Genomic DNA, 20,597 nt, shown 5'->3' with positions numbered 1-20,597 from the left:
TTCTATCAGCGGCTGCTTGATAGGGTCACATGGCTTCCTGCTTTTCCTGTACACCTTCTGCCTTATCATATCTGACCAATGCCAAATGTATGAAAAACATATTAAACAATCCTAATTATATTCCACAATTCAATTTTAATCACTTCCATGCTGTTCGTAACCTCCTTAACATCCATTCTTAGTACTCATTTAACCTTTTCCTTATTCACTTGCTGCCTCGTTTCCCTATTTTTTAAAGGCTAAAATAGCTGAACAGCTGTGAAAGGTATTTGCAAAGTCTACTCTGGAATGGTGACATGTCATTTATCATTATCATAATAATTCTTCTTATTATTATTTGAATTGTAATCATGTGCATTATAAATATTTACACTTGAAAAAAACATCTAGGAAGTATGCCACCATATTTATGATGAATAAAAGTGAATCTTAAAGAATGGATATGTCAAGTGAGGGTAAAAATCTTCTGCCTCCTGCATCATAATTTGAAGTATGATACCTTTACTCATCTCTGGACTAAAGCTAATGGTAAATGTATATACTTTACTATTGTTTTCAACATAATTCTACTTTAACCATATGGGGCAACCTGAAAAGGCAACTTGCATACAGCTTGTGCATCATGATTCCCTGTTATAATTTCGAAAGGCATAATTGAGAGCCCTGCTATTAAGAAAAATAAACAACAGACCCAGTAGAGAATGGCAAATGTAAAAAACTGCTCTCCTTTTAAATTATTCTTTGCATGAGAGCAAGCCCCCTTTGTATCCCCCTTACCCCTGTAACTAATGTACACTAATTCCAATATCACTCTACCTCGGTACTAGAAGGTACTCTATGGCATGGTGAGCTCTGACTTAGTATATAAAATGTCCATTTTCACAAATGTAATCTTGTTGTTCTGGGCCCCACAGTTATGGGTCTTGGGATTTGAAATGTTTACCACAGAATGTATGGATAACTTATTCCAGTTTCTTCTCATTTTGTCATTCGAATGACACCCCCCCCCCAAAAAAAAATAACTTAAATAAGGTGGCAGTAGATAAATTAATATCAAAGTTAAAATAATGTTAGTTTAGTCTGGATGTTCATTCAGCTGCTGCCACTTCAACGTCTGGTTTCTAAACTTAGTCAAGTATTATGGAAAAAAGTTGTACACTGGAAGAAAGTATACAGCAGCCTTTATCCATAATACTTGACTACAATACATTTATTTTTAATCTGCAAACAAAATAAACACCACAAAATGCTGCCCAAACCATCCCATTTACTTACCTGCTACAAGTAGTCCAGTTTCCCACCCTTGTTTACTTACCAGCAGCAATTACTCCAACTTCTGTAACACCAGCTTGTTCTGCAGTAAAAAAAAAAAAAAAAAAAAAATCATCCCTGCAGGAAATACATGTATATATGAATGTTCTGGACCAATCTGCTTATAAGCTGCAGTAGTGCTTAGGGTCACAAAGGCAAGCATCTGTCATTGCAGTTTTGCTTGTGTAAGCAAGATTTTATTGTGCTGTTAAATAAGTAAGTGAATAAGTAGGAAAAAGATTCATGGGCTGGATTAAGTATAGAGTTTGTAGAGTATGAGATCCTCGGACTAAAGTGACATAACCTTTATGACACACCTGCATTGTTGTATTAAATTTGGTATCACTCCTGTCGTAAGACAATGTATAGCTATCAATTTTGAAAACACCCCATTTGAAAGTCCATAAATTTCTGTACAGCACCATGAACCAAATATGGATAAGGAAAAATACATGAAACATAAATATATATTTGTGACTGCATGATTTGCATGTACTGGGATAACACTTGGTATGCTGTAACTTCTGTACTGGGTTACTTTAGGTCTTATTTGTATTCTGTTTAGGGACTATAAGGCACTATACTTGGATCGAGGACCACACCGTATTGGGAAGACTTACAAAAAAGCAGTCTATAGAGAATACATTGATGGAACCTTCACTAAACAAGTGGAAAATACAAGACCTAATGAAACTGGAATTTTGGGCCCAATTATCCGAGCACAGATAAGAGATAAAATTATTGTAAGTAACAATCCAGTAACCTGAGAATAATTATTTTCAGTGATAATAAAATGTACATAAGGATAACATGCCAATGAAGCTGAGATTTATGTTTACATTTAAATGTGTACATTTAAACAATAATCAGTACTAGGGGAAGGGATTGCACTGTGTTGATCCATAAGTGCTGAAGTGAAACCATAAGGGTAGAACTGGACCATTTTAATGGAAGCAGACACTGAGAAATACTACACAATCAGTACCTTTGTCCAGCTATTTTAATGATTTTTTAGCATTTGCTGCACAAAAGTTGGAAGTATATTTATTAAAAACTTAATTTTAAAACAAGTTATCTCTTTATTTACATTTGCGTAATTTGGCATTTGCTAAATATGTTTCTTTTGAATATGTTTTGTTTTATTTCCTTAATATATTTTAAGTTGGTAGTGTGTCTTGTCTTTAAACTACAAATCTACATTTCAGATGCTTACTTTAAAAATGGGTTTGTTTGTGTCTTTTGGCTTTTCCCGGTTAGGGGTCACCACAGCAGAACTCCGGTCCATTAATGATTGGTAGTTGATTTTTACATGCCGAGTTACCAGCCCTGATGCACAACCTTCAACGAAGGTATGCCCATTCATGCATATCTCCACGTAGAAGACGCTCTAGCTGAGAATCGAACCGGACAGCGTCTTACTGTGAGATGACAACGCTATGGGTAAATGTGTTAAATTTTTACAGTTCTGTAGTCACAACTGTCTGTGGACGTATGTTGTTGTGCCTGTAGTCAGCATATGGACAATTTTCCTTTTAAGCAGTATGAAGAGAAGCAGTCTTTTAAAGCTAGGTTCCTCACTGTCTTCCCCATGTTTTTCAAGTATTAACTAGTTGAAGCTTCAACAAAACCAGAAGCTTCATCTCCTTGAAACATATGTAAAAACATGTTTTTTTTTTTGCAGGGGCAAGCCCCTCTATACTCCCCACAAACATCTACTTAAACAGACCAACTCCTTGGTCATACAACCAGGAAAAGAGAAAGCATATACACACACACACACACACACACACACACACACACACACACACACACACACACACACACACACACAGAACCAGCACTGGCATGCAGACAGAAACAACTCCAGCAGTGATTTCCTATAGAAAACACTGATTAACCAATTGAAACTGATGTTGCCAGAGTGAAATTGATGCACTGAAAGCTCCTGCAGTTGATACTGGGCAAATAAAGGGTAGCATATTTTATGTTCTGCTTCCTTTTCTCATACATTCAAGCACTGTAAAGAGTTAAGACTGTTCAGTTACTTTCTGGTGCAGTTATTTTCAAAAGCGTTCCCCCATCTTAATGATTTAGTTTAGTTTTCAAATAGCTCTTAACATTTTATTTCCATTTTAACAGTATGAATAAATATAGTGGCTTTGAAGACTGTTCTCTTACTTCCTGCTTAAGGCTTTTCCCCTGCTTGCGTCTGCAAAGGCACACTGATATTCTTGAGGAGTGCAGGTTCATTAACTGTGAAAGTTATAAAAGATGAGGCATGAACAGGTCTGCACGATGTGCTTCTGTCAGGTTCATTGATCTGCACACATTATTTACTAGTTATTGTTTGTCTTCATAGGTTCATAGGAGGTTACTATGCTAGCGGCACTAGAGCCTTTACAAGCCAGGCCATGTTAATCCCACGTATCCCCATTTGTTCTTTTTGGTTAGTTCTCAGGACATATTTATGAACAGAGCAGGTCAGTGATCAACACCGGCTACCTCTGTCCATAAGGGACATGGATGCCACCCCAGGGGTGAATTTACGGTCTCCCATCTAGTTATCTAGGTTGCATTTGAATAGGGTCAGTGAGGAAGTTTGTTTTATGTGAATAGGAAGTCAATTACTTTTCAAGTAGATTGCCAGACACCCAGTATTACTGCTGCACAGGTTAAAACAGCATTGTCCAAGGCCATTAATACAGTGTCTATGTGACCTGACAATATCCCTGGCTGTGTTCTACATGAACCACGGAGTGAACTGGCACCTTACCTGTGTGCCCTGTTCATTTGCAGCCCCACCTCAGGCTTTGTCCCTACTGAATGGCACACTGCTACAGTCATCCCTCTCCACAAAGGAGGCGTAATTACAGACCCTGGGAACTATTGACTCATTAGCCTGACAAGTCTGTTATGGAAAGCTATGTTACACATCATCATGGACCTAATAAACAATGATATAGGGAATCTTCAAACTCTGGATCCCACAGTTTGGTTTTGTGAAGGTTCGGTCATGTCTGCTCAACCTGGTCGACTTCTTTGAGTCAGTCACCAGAGTTGTGGATGAAGGCAAGGTGGTTCTTACAGCCTACCTTGATTTGGCCAAGGCCTTTGATAACATTTTCCACTCAGGAATCATATAAAAACTCGCTAAGCTAGGCATTAACCCCTATATCACTAAATCACTAAGTGGGTTGCAAACTGGCTCACAGATAGAACCCACGGTGTAAAAGTAGCTGACTACAAGTCAGACTACCAACCAGTCACGAATGGAGTCCCACAGGGTTCGGTCCTGGGTCCTGTGCTGTTTGGTATCTACTTCTTTGAAGTCTAGGCCAATATGAAGGGACTCGGGCTGACAAAGTTCACAGACAATTGCAAGTTGGGAACTATTATTAGCTCTCCAAGTGATGTTGACATCCTACAGAAAGGCCTCACTGAGACCAATGACTGGTGTCAGAGCCATGGCCTTAAGCTCATTGCCAAAAAATATGTCGTCATTCCCCTTTGGGAAAAACCCAGTTCCCATGAATTACCACATTGATGGTAGTCCACTAAACACAGAAGGTGTTATAAGAGATCTGGGAACACAGGTTGACAGCAACCTCTCTTTTGACCAGCACATTGCTACTGCCGTCAGAAAGTCCTTCTATGTGGCGCATCTCATTACTAGGGTTTTGCATCCAGGAAGAAATAGGTCATTATCTCCCTCTACTTTTCCCTCATTAGGCCAGTCATTGAGTACAGTGCCCCATTTGGCATGTACCTCACTAAACACCTGCAACAACTGGAGAGGCCGCAAAAGTACCTCACAAAGAGGATTCTAGGCCTTAAACACTTGTCCTATATGGACAGACTCAAAAAAAACTCCAACTATTCTCTGTCTCATATCGCCAACTTAGAGGCGATCTCTGCTTGACTTACAAAGCCATGTCTGACCCAGCTCTGTTAGAAATGCTACATCTAAAGAAATCCCAATCCCTCCACATCACACGCTCCAGAGACCTCAGCCTCATTACCACAATCAACAGAACATGCTGGAGGGACATGTTCATAACCCAGAGACTGCCCATACTATGGAATAGACTTCCCATACATGTCAAACAGAGCACCTCGCTGGCCCTCTTCAAGAGAAATCTTGATGAGTGGATGGCAAATATAAAATTCATCCTGGGGATCACTCCAATGGCTCTACTCGACAGAGGCACCTGGGAACTAAGGTCGGGTGGTATGATGCCACGATAATCCAATGGTCTAGGCTTGTAAACGCTCCAGGGCCATTAGCCTAGTACACACCTATGAACCTATTACAGAGAAGGGGCAGTCTCTGGGAGACTTTTGTGCCATTTAACTTGCAGATGTGCAACATTTTTTAGGGTGGGTTTGGAGATGGCCCTATAGGCCAAGCAAAGGTTGCCTTTCATCAGCCTGTAAGATACAGAGTAAAGTGTCAGGGCTTTCAGCCTGTCCACTTAGGTCATGGTTTGAAGTCCCTTTATTTTTTAGTGAGAAACCTCTGAGGTCTCTCCATGTACAGCAGGTGTCTGGTGAGGTACATGCAAAAGGTTGCATTATACTCTATTAGTGGTCTGATGAGGGTTGAGTACAGTGGAGTTATGACATCCATTGACATGGATGCTATGCCCTTGCTTATGAGCTGCACTATGTAGAGGGCTTTCCTTACCACTGTGGAAACTTCATGGCCGAAGTTCAAATTGTTATCAACCTGTGTTCCCATGTCTCATACCACTGGGTTGGAACTCATGGGGGTACTGTCAGTATTGTAATTTGTAGGGAATTCCATTTCGCCAAGGGGAATGATAATGCTTTTTTATTTTTTTGGATTTAGTTTTAGACCATGGCTTTGGCACTAATCATTTAACATTCCAGTTAAATGAAATGAAATGCAGCTGAACAGGCTCTACAAAACTAATTAAACAATAATAAAAAAAGCCCGGATTACAGTGTTTACATGAGTGGGAAGCCCTCTTTCATCCCACCTGCCCCTTTCTACGAATATATAATGTGAGACTGCAAAATAGAGAAAGGAAATCAGTCTAAATTATTTGGGTAAGAGTGTTTCTCTGATCTCTGAGTGCATGCTCTCAGTTAAGGGAGGAGGTTTCTAAGAATAGAACTATTTGCATATCATTGTCAGTGAGGTCTCTTGATATGGTGATCTGCTCCACTGAGAAGTCATTCAAAGAAACTGTAGAAATCTTGCTGAGGTACGCGAACCCTAAAGCCTAATAACAGCAGAGTATTAGACTGAGAGAAGAAATCAAGAGAGACTTGAGAATATTTTGGAATACATACCAAAGCTGCATATATTAGCTGACATTTGCAAGCTTGGAGAATGACTCACAGACATGCTAAGAATTAAAATGTTGCATTTGTTTTTTAATGCACATACAATATACTACTGTCTAAGGAAAATGTAACATCTGTGCAAGTATTAAATGCAGCTGTAACAATATGAATGGTACACCTTAGAACTTGATCAAGATATGCTTGAGGGTACTTTTTAGCAGAACAAGTGTCCTAAGAAGCAAGCATGTTTTAGCTGTAGCATACTGTCTCATGAAATGTGATATGTAATGGTTTAAAAAAAAAAAAAACTTGTGGGGATCTGAAAGGCATTTGCATTACTTCATGTCATTAATGTTTGGAAGGATACCAAATAAAGCAGAAGGAAAGAGGTAGCTGTGAATAAAAGAAATTTATGTTCTTATTAGTATTTCTATAACATTTTAATTATATAAATTGCATGTTTTATAGTAAATTATTTTTAGTTGTTCTTTAATGTGATAAAGATACTTAAGTAAACAGATGCCTTTTCTCTCTTTTTCTTTTTTTAGTATTCATAAATTTGGCATTACAATGCAAAAAGAGAAAGCAAGCTAGACAAAAGCATGTTTAAGTTAATAGGCTGTAATCTTGGGTTGTTGAGGTGGAGGATGGGATGCAAAAGTACACAGATCATAATATATGTACAACTGATATACTTTGTCTTACGTTTGCATAGGTGAATGTCGGTTAAGACCATTGGCTTAATCTAATAACAAGTTTTAAGTGGAAATAAGTAAATAAGAGATCATTGACTATAATGAAAAGTTTTCCTTCAGCAATAAATGCTTCAGCTTGTCTTTAGAAGCCTGCAGCTGAGGACTGCATTTTTTCTCTTACATTTCCATAGAGACAAGCTGATAACACAGCAATAAAAAGCCAGAAGTCTGGTTTCTTTAAGGCTAAATGTTAATGTTTTCTGAAAGTGTGCAGGTTATTTTTCAAATCTGGGTGATGAATAAAGATAAAAGAACAGACACCAATAAGTGTAAGTAGAAGCACAGGTAACAACATGTATCTTAGCATGGATAATTTCATTTTTAAGTTAATTAAGGCCTGTGTTTACAAATGTCTATTTTGGACAATTGTTTTTTGTAGGAGGGTTAAACATTATTATTTGAAGATGTACATAGTTTTGTGTGTTTGGATTAAGTAAACATGTTATGGGAGTGTTCTGGCAGTGTTTGTTTTTTTTTTTTTTTGAGGGGTTTCATTAAAGCCCTGTAAAATGTGACATATCCCTCAATGCTGGTGTTAAGAAGAAAAAAACTGTATAAAAGATTAACCTGCCAAACATTAGTGGGTGCATGTATTACAAAAGCTGGAAATAGACATTTAAAAAAGCTGCCATGTGTAAAAGATGGGAATAATGACTTCTTATCATAATGGCAACACTTTCTGTAGTATCTTGGAATGTGAATGATCTCACAGGTAGAGACAAAAAGGAAACAATATTTACTTATATCAATAAATGCAGAGTGCACATAGTAATATTACTGGAGACACATCTGGAAAGAACTAAGTATGTGAATTTGATAAAGAAAGGATTTCAAGGATGGATATTCATCAGAATATTAGGGACAGAGGAAAAGAAGAGTACTTATATTAATTGCTAGAGGAGATCTAATATTGATAGAAGAAGGAAAACAAGATAATAATGACAGTTTTGTGGTAGTAAGAGGCTACTAGGAAGGAACGAGGATTGCACTAGCATGTATTTGTATTCCACTAAAACTGCTATGTTTGTTTCTTTCAGCTTTTCCCGGTTAGGGGTCGCCACAGCGGAACTCCGGTCCACTAATGATTGGTAGTAGATTTTGACATGCTGGCTTGTCGGGCCTAATGCACAACCTTCAACGAAGGAACGCCCATTCACACATGTCGCCACACAGAAGACGCTCTAACTGAGAATCGAATGGGCAACGTCTAACTGTGAGGCAACAACGCTACCGCAGCACCACCACCGCAGTAGGGGGGCCACTAAAACTGCTATCATGAAGCTTAAAAAAGTGGGGAGAAATAATTAGCTTTCAACAGAGAATATCACTTATAAGTTGGAACTGGAATTTGATTTGCAGCAATGAGGATATATTTGGGGGCCTAGAAGAGAAACAACAAATACTGAGCTTGTGCCCATTTAGCTCAATGAAAATTACAGAAAATATAAAAGCAGCTCACATAGTATAGTCGCAACCAAACAAGCCCACTGTCTTTAAACCAGTTTAAGTAATAAATTCCCAACAACAGTACCTTCCAAGGAAAATCTCATGTAGTGAAAAAAACAGGCTGCTGAGTGTTGAAAGAACAAGGCTGGAGTTGTAGCAAAATGCTGCCTTAAACCAGTTTGAGTATTAAATTCACAATAACAGTACCTTCCAAGAAAAACCTCTTCTAGTGAAAAAACAGACTGCTGAGTGTTGGAAAAACAAGGCTGCAGTTGTAGCAACAGCTTTGCTTTGTTTGGAATAACAAAAACTTGGTCTGTCACTTTCATCCCTGTAAGCAGTAATGTGACTTCTTCAGAACTCAAGCTTAGTTAAAAATGCACAGTTTAAGTATCTGAAAAGACTGCCATGTGACATTTAAAGACACCAGTAAGATAGAGTAAATTTACATGAATAATGGGTCGCAGTTAAAACTTCTAATTAAAACTTCCTTTGAGGTCTGGTGCAATCTGAACCAGACTTGTGAAGTAAACCAATAAAGCTTGTGCAAATACAATATTAAAAATTCAAATATCTAAGAATGCAATTAATAATATGATGAACTCAAAAAATAAATAAGCTTAAAAAGCTTGTGCAAAAAGTAGTACATGTTAAAAGATACATATTTTTATATATATAAATACAGTGCAGTAAAAAGGACTATAACAGGAAAAAGCATACCAAAAATACTTATGTGTGATTGGTTTAAAAACAAGTAAAAAAGATGAAACTGGTAGAAGTTATGCACCGTTAAAGTTTTAAAGCTTTTAGCTTAAGGGCAGGAATAATAGAAATAGAGTAATTGATTCCTGGATATTTCCAAGGACACCACATTCATTTCTTGAAACAATTTTTAAAATGCCAAAGTGTAATCTATGGAAGTTTGTACAAGAAGTAGAATGTTTATAAAGTGAAATACATTTGTTTTGTCTCATCATATCATAATTATGTTCATAAATCCTCTTTTTAAGCTGTCTGTTGTTTTTTCCAAAATAAAAAACTTGAGCAAGAGAGACAGCATGTGATCTAGATTACACATTTAGTAAGACAGTTGCCATATGCAAGTTCAGCTTTAGAATTACAAAAGCTGTCCAACTAGAAGGGAAAATATAACAAAAGAGGGTAGATTTCTGAAGACATTTAGGAAGATATTTAGTATGGAAGATGTAAACTCAGTAGAAGGAACTCGGAGAGAATTTATATATTATTCTCAAAGGTACAATAACTGGCTAGATGAAACAGAAATTATATTTCATATGAACATGTGCTTTTCATTGAGATCTTTGAGATATCCAATAACAATTTCAGATCATGCACCAATAATTACTAAGATAAAATTGCAGGGTAATGAAGTAAAGATGAGATACTGATGCTTCCCCACCTACCTATTAAAAAAGAGAAGAATTTAAGGAATGGGTAATGGGAAATATTTGGGAGTTAAGGAAGATAGAAAGTACTCCAGAAGTTATAGTTAGTGAGTGTGATAAAATGAAAGTGGAGTTTAAAAATAGGGTAGAAATAAACAAAAGTGAGAAATGGTTATAAAATAACAAGAACTATTTAGAGGGGATGATAAAGTACTACATAATAAAGGAGAATCCCAAAAAACAAGAAAAGGTGCAATTGCAGAGTGCTAAAGAGAAAATAAGGGCGCACCTGGATAATATGCATGAGTTTAGAAACATTGATGTTAAGCAACTGCTTTTGATAATAACTACAGAGCACAAAAACTTTTAACAGAACGACTTAAGCAATAGAAATTAGAAAGGGTTGTTGTCACACTTAGGGAGCTTATAACAAGAATAATAACCAGAGATCTTATAGTGGTATTAGAGATATTTTGGACATTTTATGAAAATTTGTATAAAGCAGAGAAGTAGGGAAGTCAAGAAAAGCACAAATGAAAATATTTATGGAAGAGTTTAATATGCCAATGTTAGAGGTAGATGAGGCACAACAATTAACTGTTAAGATAGGAGGAATGAAATACAAATGGCGATGTATAGCCAATCTGCCTGAAAGTCTCCAGGAATAGATGGTATTCTTATGGAAGACTGGAAGTTAGGAGGGAAGAAAGTGACAAAGATTTGGAAAGTTTTGTTTAACAGTATTTTAAAAGGAGGGGATGCACCAACATCCCAGAAAAAAGCTGTGGTGGCTGCAATACCTAAAGACAGTAAAGACCCATCAGATCCATCTTGATATAGAATCATTTCAATTTAAAACCATAAGTCCAAAGTGCTTGCATCTATAATGGCTAAAAGAATAGCAAAGGTGTCTCCAAAATTGATAGTTATGGATCAGTGTGGCTTTATGGGGGGAGGCAAACATTTGACAACATTAATAGAACAGTGATGACCCAGAGGAAAGCATAGTGTAAGAAAATACCTCTGTTGGTGGGTCTTGACACATAGAGAGCATTCAACAGAGTAAGGCGGGATTTTTGGTATCATTTTGTACCTGCTAGAACCAGAAAAGGATATGTCAGTGTTGAGGACGATTCTGATATGGTTCCAGGTTTTTTTCATAATGTAAAGTAAAGGCTATAGCTGTAAGCTATGGATGCACACATGAATTGGTCCAGCAATTCCCATATTTATGGGGACAAGATAAAATTAAGTACTTAGGAGTATGGGATTAAAAGGATTCTGTTATGGCAGCTAAGGATATGTGGGAAGAGACTAAACAAAAGATAATGCAAAAACTGAGAAACTGAAAGCTCCTCCCTATGGCTATGGATATCAAGATACAAGCAGTGAAATGTTTTTAGTCCCTTTAGTTTTTTACATAGGTCAGGCATGCTTTTTATCAAGCAGAGGAGCAGTTTTGCATTGTAATTAATAAAGAGTTGGAATACTTTATCTGGAAGAGGAAGAAGGCAAGAGTCAAGTGGGATAAGTTGATCCATCCAGTAGAACAAGAATGTTTTGGATTACCTGATTTGAAGGGATATTTTAGAGCTATACATATAAGGTTCTTATACATAACACAAGCAGAACGCTACAGTTCAGAGTGGAAAGTGATGATGATAAAGCAGGGGGGGGTAATTCAAAAAATAAGGAAAGAGTTGGATTTTGGATGCAGATCCTTATAGAGAATAACAACAGTCATACAATATGTTATATTCGTAAAGTAGCAGAAAGTATACTAAGAACTAAGCCAACACAGGAATGTAGAAAGGAGATTCTGTTGATAGGGATGACTGCAATTAGAGTTCAGAGAATAGGCAAGAGGGGGCTGGAATTTACTGGAGGAAGCTGGCAAAGGAACCAAGGTATTGGGAACAAATAATTAGAGAGATGAAGGTAACAGAATGGGAAGAGACCAAGAAGATATTTGTACTGCAGGCTACAGATTGCCTTCCCCTTCAGGGACTATTATCAGAGTATAGGCAAAAAAATAGATAGGGGAATCCTAAATGAAAGACCTGCAATGCTTGAGTTTTTAGTTAAAGAACTGAAGCTGCTGTTAAAAAAAGAGTTAATTAGTAGGGACTATAACATATTACACAATAAATATAGGAATCAGTCAGAGGAGGTCAGCGAGATTGGGAAAGGAGATTAGTTAAGCAACTCACAAAGAAAAAATGGAAGGACATATGAATGGTATGTATAGCTCCTACATGTGCAAAAAAATCTAGAAGATTTAGGATTTTTGCTTGGAAGTATTTGCATAGATACTTTTATGCCCCAAGCAGACTACAAAGAATTTTCTGCACGTAGATGGCAAATGCTGGAAAAGTACTGGGGAAGAAAGAGGTTTCTTGGAGCATATGTTCTTGGAGTGTAATGAGTTGGTAAACTTAAAAAATTCCCTACAGTGTACTCTGCCAGGAATACTGGGCAAGCAAATGAGTGTAACTAAGGAAATTATGTTTATGAGCTGGAATACAGGATCTGAATTGCCTAGACATAGTAAGGCCTTAGTTTAGTTCAATTCTGGTGGGTGACAAAAAAGTTGTTCCTAGAAAATGGAAATCGAAGTCTAAACCAGCCATAATTGAAGTAAAAGAACATGAAGTGGGATCTTTAGAAAAGGGTAGGAGTAAATTACATAGAAAAAATGGAAGTTGTGGGAACAATACATGCATAAAAATGTTTTGGAGGAGAAATGAGGTTTACGAGAATGCAGGAATTGAACAGTTTATGGAAAGTTGGATTGATTATATAGTATAGAACAATGTCTGTGATGTATAATATTTGTAAATGTGAACTTAATATGGTTTTATTACTTTTCTATAGATGTAAGTTTGCCTATGTCATAAGTAATAATAGGTATAGGTGTTTTGTAACTATTTTTCTGAACAGTAAGAGGTTTGAAAGTATAATGGCTGTATTTATTGACTAGCTGTAGTCCTCAGAGTTTTACTAGACAATCAAACATTTAAAGGAAAATAACAAAATTATGAGGCTGTACAGCGAAAGCGCTAACCTTGTTTTATAATAAACTAAGCTTTTATTCTTTGATTACTGGTCCGTGATATTTATAACTTGGACTATTGCTAATGTTGTTCTACCTAAGGCATTATTTGCCATTGGCATTTTATGATATACTGAAACGAAAGCATTTATATTGCATCGACTCCTCTGCTTTGTTTCTGTTGGGATTTTTGGTGACTGTTGAATAATTACTGTTATTCCCTTGCAGTTAATTGCCAGGGAGCTTCTCTTTTTTGCTAAAAATCAGAAAGAGTTGAGAGATATGTGGGATGGAGGAAAGATGCATTGTTTTGCACTGTATGCAGTTTTTCATTTATTTAATCATAATGAAACGAGTTGTAGACAGTCAAAAAGAGTTTGTGATTTCTGAGCGTGTGTGTGTGTGTGTGTGTGTGTGTGTGTGTGTGTGTGTGTATCTATATATATATATATATATATATATATATATATATATATATATCTGTATCTGTGCATTAAATATTTACATAATGCATATATGGATATTTTAGATGCAAAATGTGCTCTTCATCAGCAATTATATTCCACATCAACTGTGAAACATTAGGCAGAAGAGCTTTTTCATGTAAAATGTATATGCATTGCATTGCTAGAATCTTCAATTTTTATTCTTATTGATAAATTCATAGATATTCAAGGGTATTGAATCTTATGAACATTTATGTCATGCCAGTACCCTCCCTCAGGCTGCAACTCCTTTCTCATGGTGGGCCATACCAGGCAATCTCAGATTAAGTTTATGAAAACCCATCCGGTCATCTAGGTTATGTTTAAAGGAAGATAATAAGTTGCACTGATTAACATGAAGGGTATGTCAATTTCAGAGTTTAGGGAGGCACTGTATTTTAAAGCTGTCTCTCCACCAATTTTATTTATTCATTGATGAAGATTTAGGTCCTTGTTTCTAGTGTTAGTGTAGCCATTAGATTAACAAAGATACAAGAGGTCCAGTGGAAAAAAAAAACGAACTCTAATGGCACAGTAAGCAAGAAGCCACTGAACAAAGGCACACAGCTTCAAGCCTCTTTTATTTTAACATGTTTATATGTTTACTTTCATTTCCACCAAAGCCTTTGTTTTATAAACCTCAGTTTCTAAGTCTTGCTTTTAAGCTACATGCTTGAAGGTTCTGTTGCTCTCCACACATCTAGTGCTTTCTCCGGCATCAAGTTGGCTTCAGTTAATAGTCTGTTCCTCACATGGCAATTTCTGAATCCACATACAATTGTGTCTAGTATTGCTGAGTCGTGCAAGTTACCAAACTCAGTCCTGTGCTTTATGCTTCAGTTCAGTCATATTAGCATCTGTTGACCTTTGACTTTTTGATTTTTCTTGTGCACACACACGCACACTCACACATACACACACACACACACACACACACACACACACACACACACACACACAAACACACACACACACAGACACACACACACACACACACACACACACACACACACACACACACACACACACACACACACACACACACACACACACACACACACACACACACACACGGAAACATCCCACAAACATACACACACATATAACTCCACTATATATCCAAGGGTCACTCTAAAAAGATAATGAAAAGAAGAAAAGTTATGTATAATTCTGGATTAGAAGCTTATACTAACTGGACTTAATTGCCTTTTTTTAAATGAGAATTTATTTATTCATCTGGTCACACTGTCTATCAGTACATTAAACAGTTTTGTAGTGGTTAGTTTAGCTTTATTTTTTCCTTCTGTTATCACAAAAATGCTTTTTACACACATTACATAAGATGACTTTGTATGTTTTGGAAGATGCTTAAGCAAGTAATCTCCGTGGTATCCCTGAAGTCTCAAAACAACCCACTAAAGTGTAGTGGGTCTAAAAACAAAACAGTGTAAGAAACTTCTGTGTGTGGAAGATTTTCAGTCCATATATTTCTAGTTAATCACTGTATATTAATCAGATCTGACAATAGTAGTAGTAGTAGCGAACGTAAACTCGTCAAGTCAAAAAGTAATAATTGAAAATATATAATTCTACAGCATTACTAAGTATTCGAAAGTAATCCAAGCAAGGCAGGCAGTCTGTTTCCAGTCGAAAATCCTTTATTAAGTACACAGACAAGCGATCCAAGTAAAACAAAAATAGAGTAATAATTTCCTCACAAGCTTTCTAAATATATATATATATATATATATATATATATATATATATATTTTTTTTTTATCAGGCATGGGAGTGGTTTATTGTGCTGTAAAACAAAGGGTTATTGGTACACATGTTAAATTCACATCCCTTCCCCCATCAGTGTGACATTCGAGCTGGTCCTGCCCTACCTAGTAGCTGTCATAATAATATATAGCCGTAATGTACTTTAATGGTACAACTTATTTAACCAAATTATTAAGTCTGTGATTTTATATAAGGCAATATACTACATGGCTGGAAATATATCAACCTTAGTTCATTTTGTGATCAAAAATTATATATAAATATACACGTATACATTTTGCATGTAAAAATCAGTTTCTATTTTTATAACCTATTGTTAACAAAGATCGCTTTCGTCCTTCTAGACTTCTTCAGGTCTGTGTACAAGAACCCTAAAAACCTATATAATTGTATAATTATTTAGTATTGTTATTACCATCATTTTGAATAAAGTGGAAAAAAGAGAACCAGAAAAAAATAAAAAAATATATATGTATGATGATGGAAACAAAATATACACTTAAATTTCAAATGATTTAAAATGGTATTTAAAACCAGTTTGTAGAAAAAATAAATAAATAAATAAAATAAATAAAATAACAATTAATCATGTAAACAATGTGGCAATTTTCTAAGTTCCAGTGCACTTTTAATTGAACAGTAGTAGTTTAGTCCAGGCTTTCTAAAAGAGTTCAGCTTTAATTGCCACATGAGTTCCTGTTTCTGCAGAATATTCGGGATGTCTCCTTCAAGATCACCCATGTCTATGTGATCCAGGATCTGGAACTTAAAACCTGTGTGTCTTTTATGAAGAGAAAGGTGTTTGGCTAGTGCATTATTTTTACATCCAGAGCGGATTTCTGACAGATGACATGAAATCCTTCGCTTGAGTTTATTTACAGTCTTGCCCACATAGGATCCATCACATTCATTGCACTGTGCCCTGTAAATTACTTTTTTAGTGTTACAGTCACCCCCTGAACTGGTTTTAATGATCTTCTTTAAATAAGGGCAATAAAAACTATCACCTTGCTGTATAAATATACAAAATGTACAATTAGTTTCACATCTTTTAGTGCTTTTATCACATGGTCTAGGTTTAAATTCAACAAAACGTCTAATATTCCTGGCCTTCCTATAAACAAATGATGGGGCTTCACCTAATATGTTAATCAGAAAAGGGTTTCCTGTGACAATGTCCCAGTTTTCTTCAATAATATTTTTGATACTCTGATAATCCAAAGTGTATGTCAGGATGCAGCTATTTTTGCATTTGTTATTCTGTGTGGGATTACTTAACATTTTTCTACTGGGGAGGTTGAGTGAAGGTGCTTCAGTCCTTTTCAGTTCTATAGCTGTGTTTCAACCACTTTCTTAGATATGCAGATTTCCAAGGACATCAACAATAACAGAATCACCACTGATCTATTCATAAAACCAACAAGGGTTAACTTATTACTCCACAGTAAAAGTCTACATCCTACAAAAACCAAGTATAATGTAGTGAAATCCCAAGGCTGTAGATTAGCTCGAATTACCACAGAGATGGAACCATTTTTGAGAAACCTGAACAACTTAGAGAATGATTTTCTAGTGAGAGGCTATGCAAGTCAGATGTTAAAAAACATCCTGGAACCCATTATAGAACTGAAAAGGACTGATGCACCTTCACTCAACCTCCCCAGTAGAAAAATGTTAAGTAATAAGACAACCACACACACACACACACACACACACACACACGCTCACACTCATGCAAACGTGTACTTATCTCAAGGCATTAAAATAAAGAAAGCATCAAAGCTTCAAGGTAATATCTACAAATTTCTGATATGAATAGACATTGGTCTAAATAATAGTTAACTCATATAAATTAACATATTAAGGCAGTGACACAAAGTAGTAATTAACTGTTAGCAGGACAGAATACTGAATTAGTGCATTATGTAAAAATATCAGTCTGCTACCATATGTACCATAATGTATGTGACTAAAACCATTTGAAAAAATAAATGCTGCTGTGACTACCAAAAAAGAGTGGGTGAGGTCAAGATCTTTGATTATGGATCCTGAATGGCACACTAGATGTGGATGAATGGAGACTGGGGGGAGGGTACCAGGGCCCGTAATAATACATATCCAAACCTATAGGTCAGTCATGCTTCTTGTAGCTATCAACTTGATTAGAATGCTTTTTTCATAGTTGTGGAAAACTGCATTCTGAACTATTATGAAAACATGCTTGACGTGCTATAGCTGATTTGTCGATCTTTATTGCTGCGTAGGTCTGCATGCATGTGGAATGAGTGTTTGTACACATTGTGTAATAGGTTAGTACCATATTTAGAGTTTCTATACCCCGTGTTTATTGTGTTCCATTACAGGCTCCAGCTTCCTCATGTCCCTGCATTGGATTAAGCTTATAACTGGAAAATGAGAAAAAAAAAGTGAAAATACAGTACAGTCTTAGACCTTAGTAAGCTAATGTGTCCCACCACCAAGGATATTCAGTGTCTAAGTAAAAAAGTCTAATGGCCATCTGAAATAATGCAACACAAGGTAAGAGAGTAAGCTTATGTGTAAGATGGCTGCTGTTAGGTACTGTGTGAAGCCTCTTGCTCACCTTAGTAAAATGTGCTAACCCTAACCCTGCTCTTGACCCAGCCCTAACCCTAACCTTAATAAAAAAAAAAAGGTTATGGAGGGGTTTTAATGTAAAGATTACAAAAGAAAGGTGCTTTATTTAGTAGGTACAAAGTTGTGTGTTTTCAGTAGTATGGTAGTTTAAAATATTAAGTCAGCTGTTTTACATTTGATTTAATAATATTTCAATCTACAATGCTATAATTGTGTGTGTGTGTGGGTATATGTGTGTGTGTATGTATATATATATATATATATATATATATATATATATATATATATATATACATACATATGTGTATAGATTGTGCGTGTGTGTGTGTGTGTGTGTGTGTGTGTGTGTGTGTGTGTGTGTGTGTGTGTATGTATGTATACCTTGTCAGCAGATCGACCACTCTTTCACTGAGTGGTGGTCACCTTCAGCACTGGTGGAAATTGTTAATTACCCAACAGTTGTATGATCCTGGCATAGGTATGTATATGTAGATAGATACAGAAATATATTTATGTAAATATATATATATATATATATATATATATATATATATATATATATATATACCTAAGAATTGTGTGGGATGTCCCCTCACATTGGGAGGAACAGAGGGCTGTCTTTGTCATTATTTTTTGTTTATGTCTTTGTTTATATACGTGTGTCTGTTTGTGAGTATGTATATATATATATATATATATATATATATATATATATATATATATATATATATATATGTATATGTATATTAAAACCAACACACCTCATGGAACCAGACCTGATACCAATGAAGAGCCCAGATAACGAAATACTTCACTTTATTAACAAACCACAAACTGAGTTAAGTGCTTTCGTCCGCCACACTACAAGACTTTATCAAAACTGTTATACAAACCCAAAGGTTGCTTTTATCCTTCAGTTAATTGATAATTAATTAAATTATTCAATCATTCAATAAAAATTGCCTATTAACATTAAAACAAATATTAAAACAAACAGGTTATTTTAAAAAACTGTAGTATAATAAGTAAAAATAAAATAAGTGCAATTAAATATATAGTACTAAATAGTTTTTGTTACACTTTAACAATTCATAATACAGTTGTCCTATCTGTTAATTTGGGTACAAGTGAAACATGGTCATTTAACACTGGGAGATTAGTGGCGTTTAAAAATAACTGCCATCTAAATTCACTTCTATAAATGTCATTTGACCAGTCCCCCCCAATATCTTTCCTTATAATGTCTAGAATCCCAAAACGGAATGCTAGCTTAACCTTACAGGAGAGAGTGTGTTTATATAATGCATTGTTGCCATTTTGTGTCTCAATGGCATAAAGGTGTTCATATATTCTTTTGCTCAAGGACCTCTCTGTTTTCCCCACATAAAACATATGACAATCCTGGGAAATAACTATGTACACTAACCCACTACTATCACAGTTGCCTTTTTTCAACCATATTTTTCTCTGGGGGTCACCTATCATTAGTTCCTCTCCTTTGAATATATAGGGACAATATTTACAAAAAACACAACTAGTTGTACGTCCTTGAATGGGTTGCTGGTGGGTAGGGTGTTCAAAAAGAAATTTTAAATTATTTCCCACTTTAGGTGTAAATCATGTTTTTTTCTCCCAATTTGCTATGTAGTTCTTGGTTATACTGTAATATTAACCAATTGTGAGTCAGAATATCTTTGACTTTACAATCAAAGTTCCAAACTGTGTAACCATTGTATTTGAATATTTTTGTTGTTTGTTAGATTTCCCAACCTTATTTACTTTTGGTTCTTGACCTAAAAGTGTGATAAATTTATTACTCCACCATCTCAAAACTTCTTCAGCCATGTTGTAAACCCTATTTGAGGAGTATCCTCTGGCCAGAAACATAGAGGTCAAATTACTTAGTTCTAATTTAAAATCAAGACTTGTAGAACACATTCTGGCCCCACGGATCATTTGATCTCTAACCAGGTTCCTTTTATTATAGTATAGGTGGTTGCTTTCGTAAGCCAGAAAGCTATTAGAATAAGTTGGTTTGCGAAAGAATCTGGATGTAAATTGTTTTAAATCATAGTTTTTGGTGATGGTAACATCCAAATAATTTATTTCAGTAACATGGAAGTTGTAAATAAATTTAAAGTATTCACAGATGTTATTAATATATTCATAAAAATTGTCAACCATTGTTCTTTCACTTTTCAATAAAACAAAAATATCATCCAGATAATGCAAGTAAAGGAACCACCCCTCTCCAAAACCTGAATTGAAAATGTATTTCTTCTCCCATGCTGCCACAACTAAGTTGGCATACATCGGGGCACATCTTGACCCCATGGCCACACCTCTAAGCTGTTTAAAAAATTAATTTTCAAAGCTAAAATAGTTGTGGTGCAATGTAGTCTCTATATCATCAATTCTTCTTCTTTCAACT

At 35.8% G+C, this 20,597-nt stretch overlaps 1 protein-coding gene across 3 annotated transcripts in view; it reads left to right on the top strand.

The window, feature by feature from the left end:
- Positions 1-20,597, top strand: part of F5 (coagulation factor V) — a 1,256,984-nt gene that overhangs the window by 466,194 nt on the left and 770,193 nt on the right. For all 3 annotated transcript variants that reach the window (XM_044072364.1, XM_044072363.1, XM_044072362.1), the window contains one exon: positions 1,877-2,054. In XM_044072364.1, the coding sequence (XP_043928299.1) occupies positions 1,877-2,054 (178 nt within the window). The remainder of the gene's footprint in view (positions 1-1,876; positions 2,055-20,597) is intronic.

This window comes from Protopterus annectens, chromosome 5.part0 (assembly GCF_019279795.1).
Source record: "Protopterus annectens isolate FY-2018-M chromosome 5.part0, PAN1.0, whole genome shotgun sequence".
In the NCBI taxonomy this organism is placed as follows: domain Eukaryota; kingdom Metazoa; phylum Chordata; order Ceratodontiformes; family Protopteridae; genus Protopterus; species Protopterus annectens.
The sequence above is the reverse complement of the archived record's forward strand: the minus strand, read 5'-3'. Positions and strand labels throughout refer to the sequence as shown.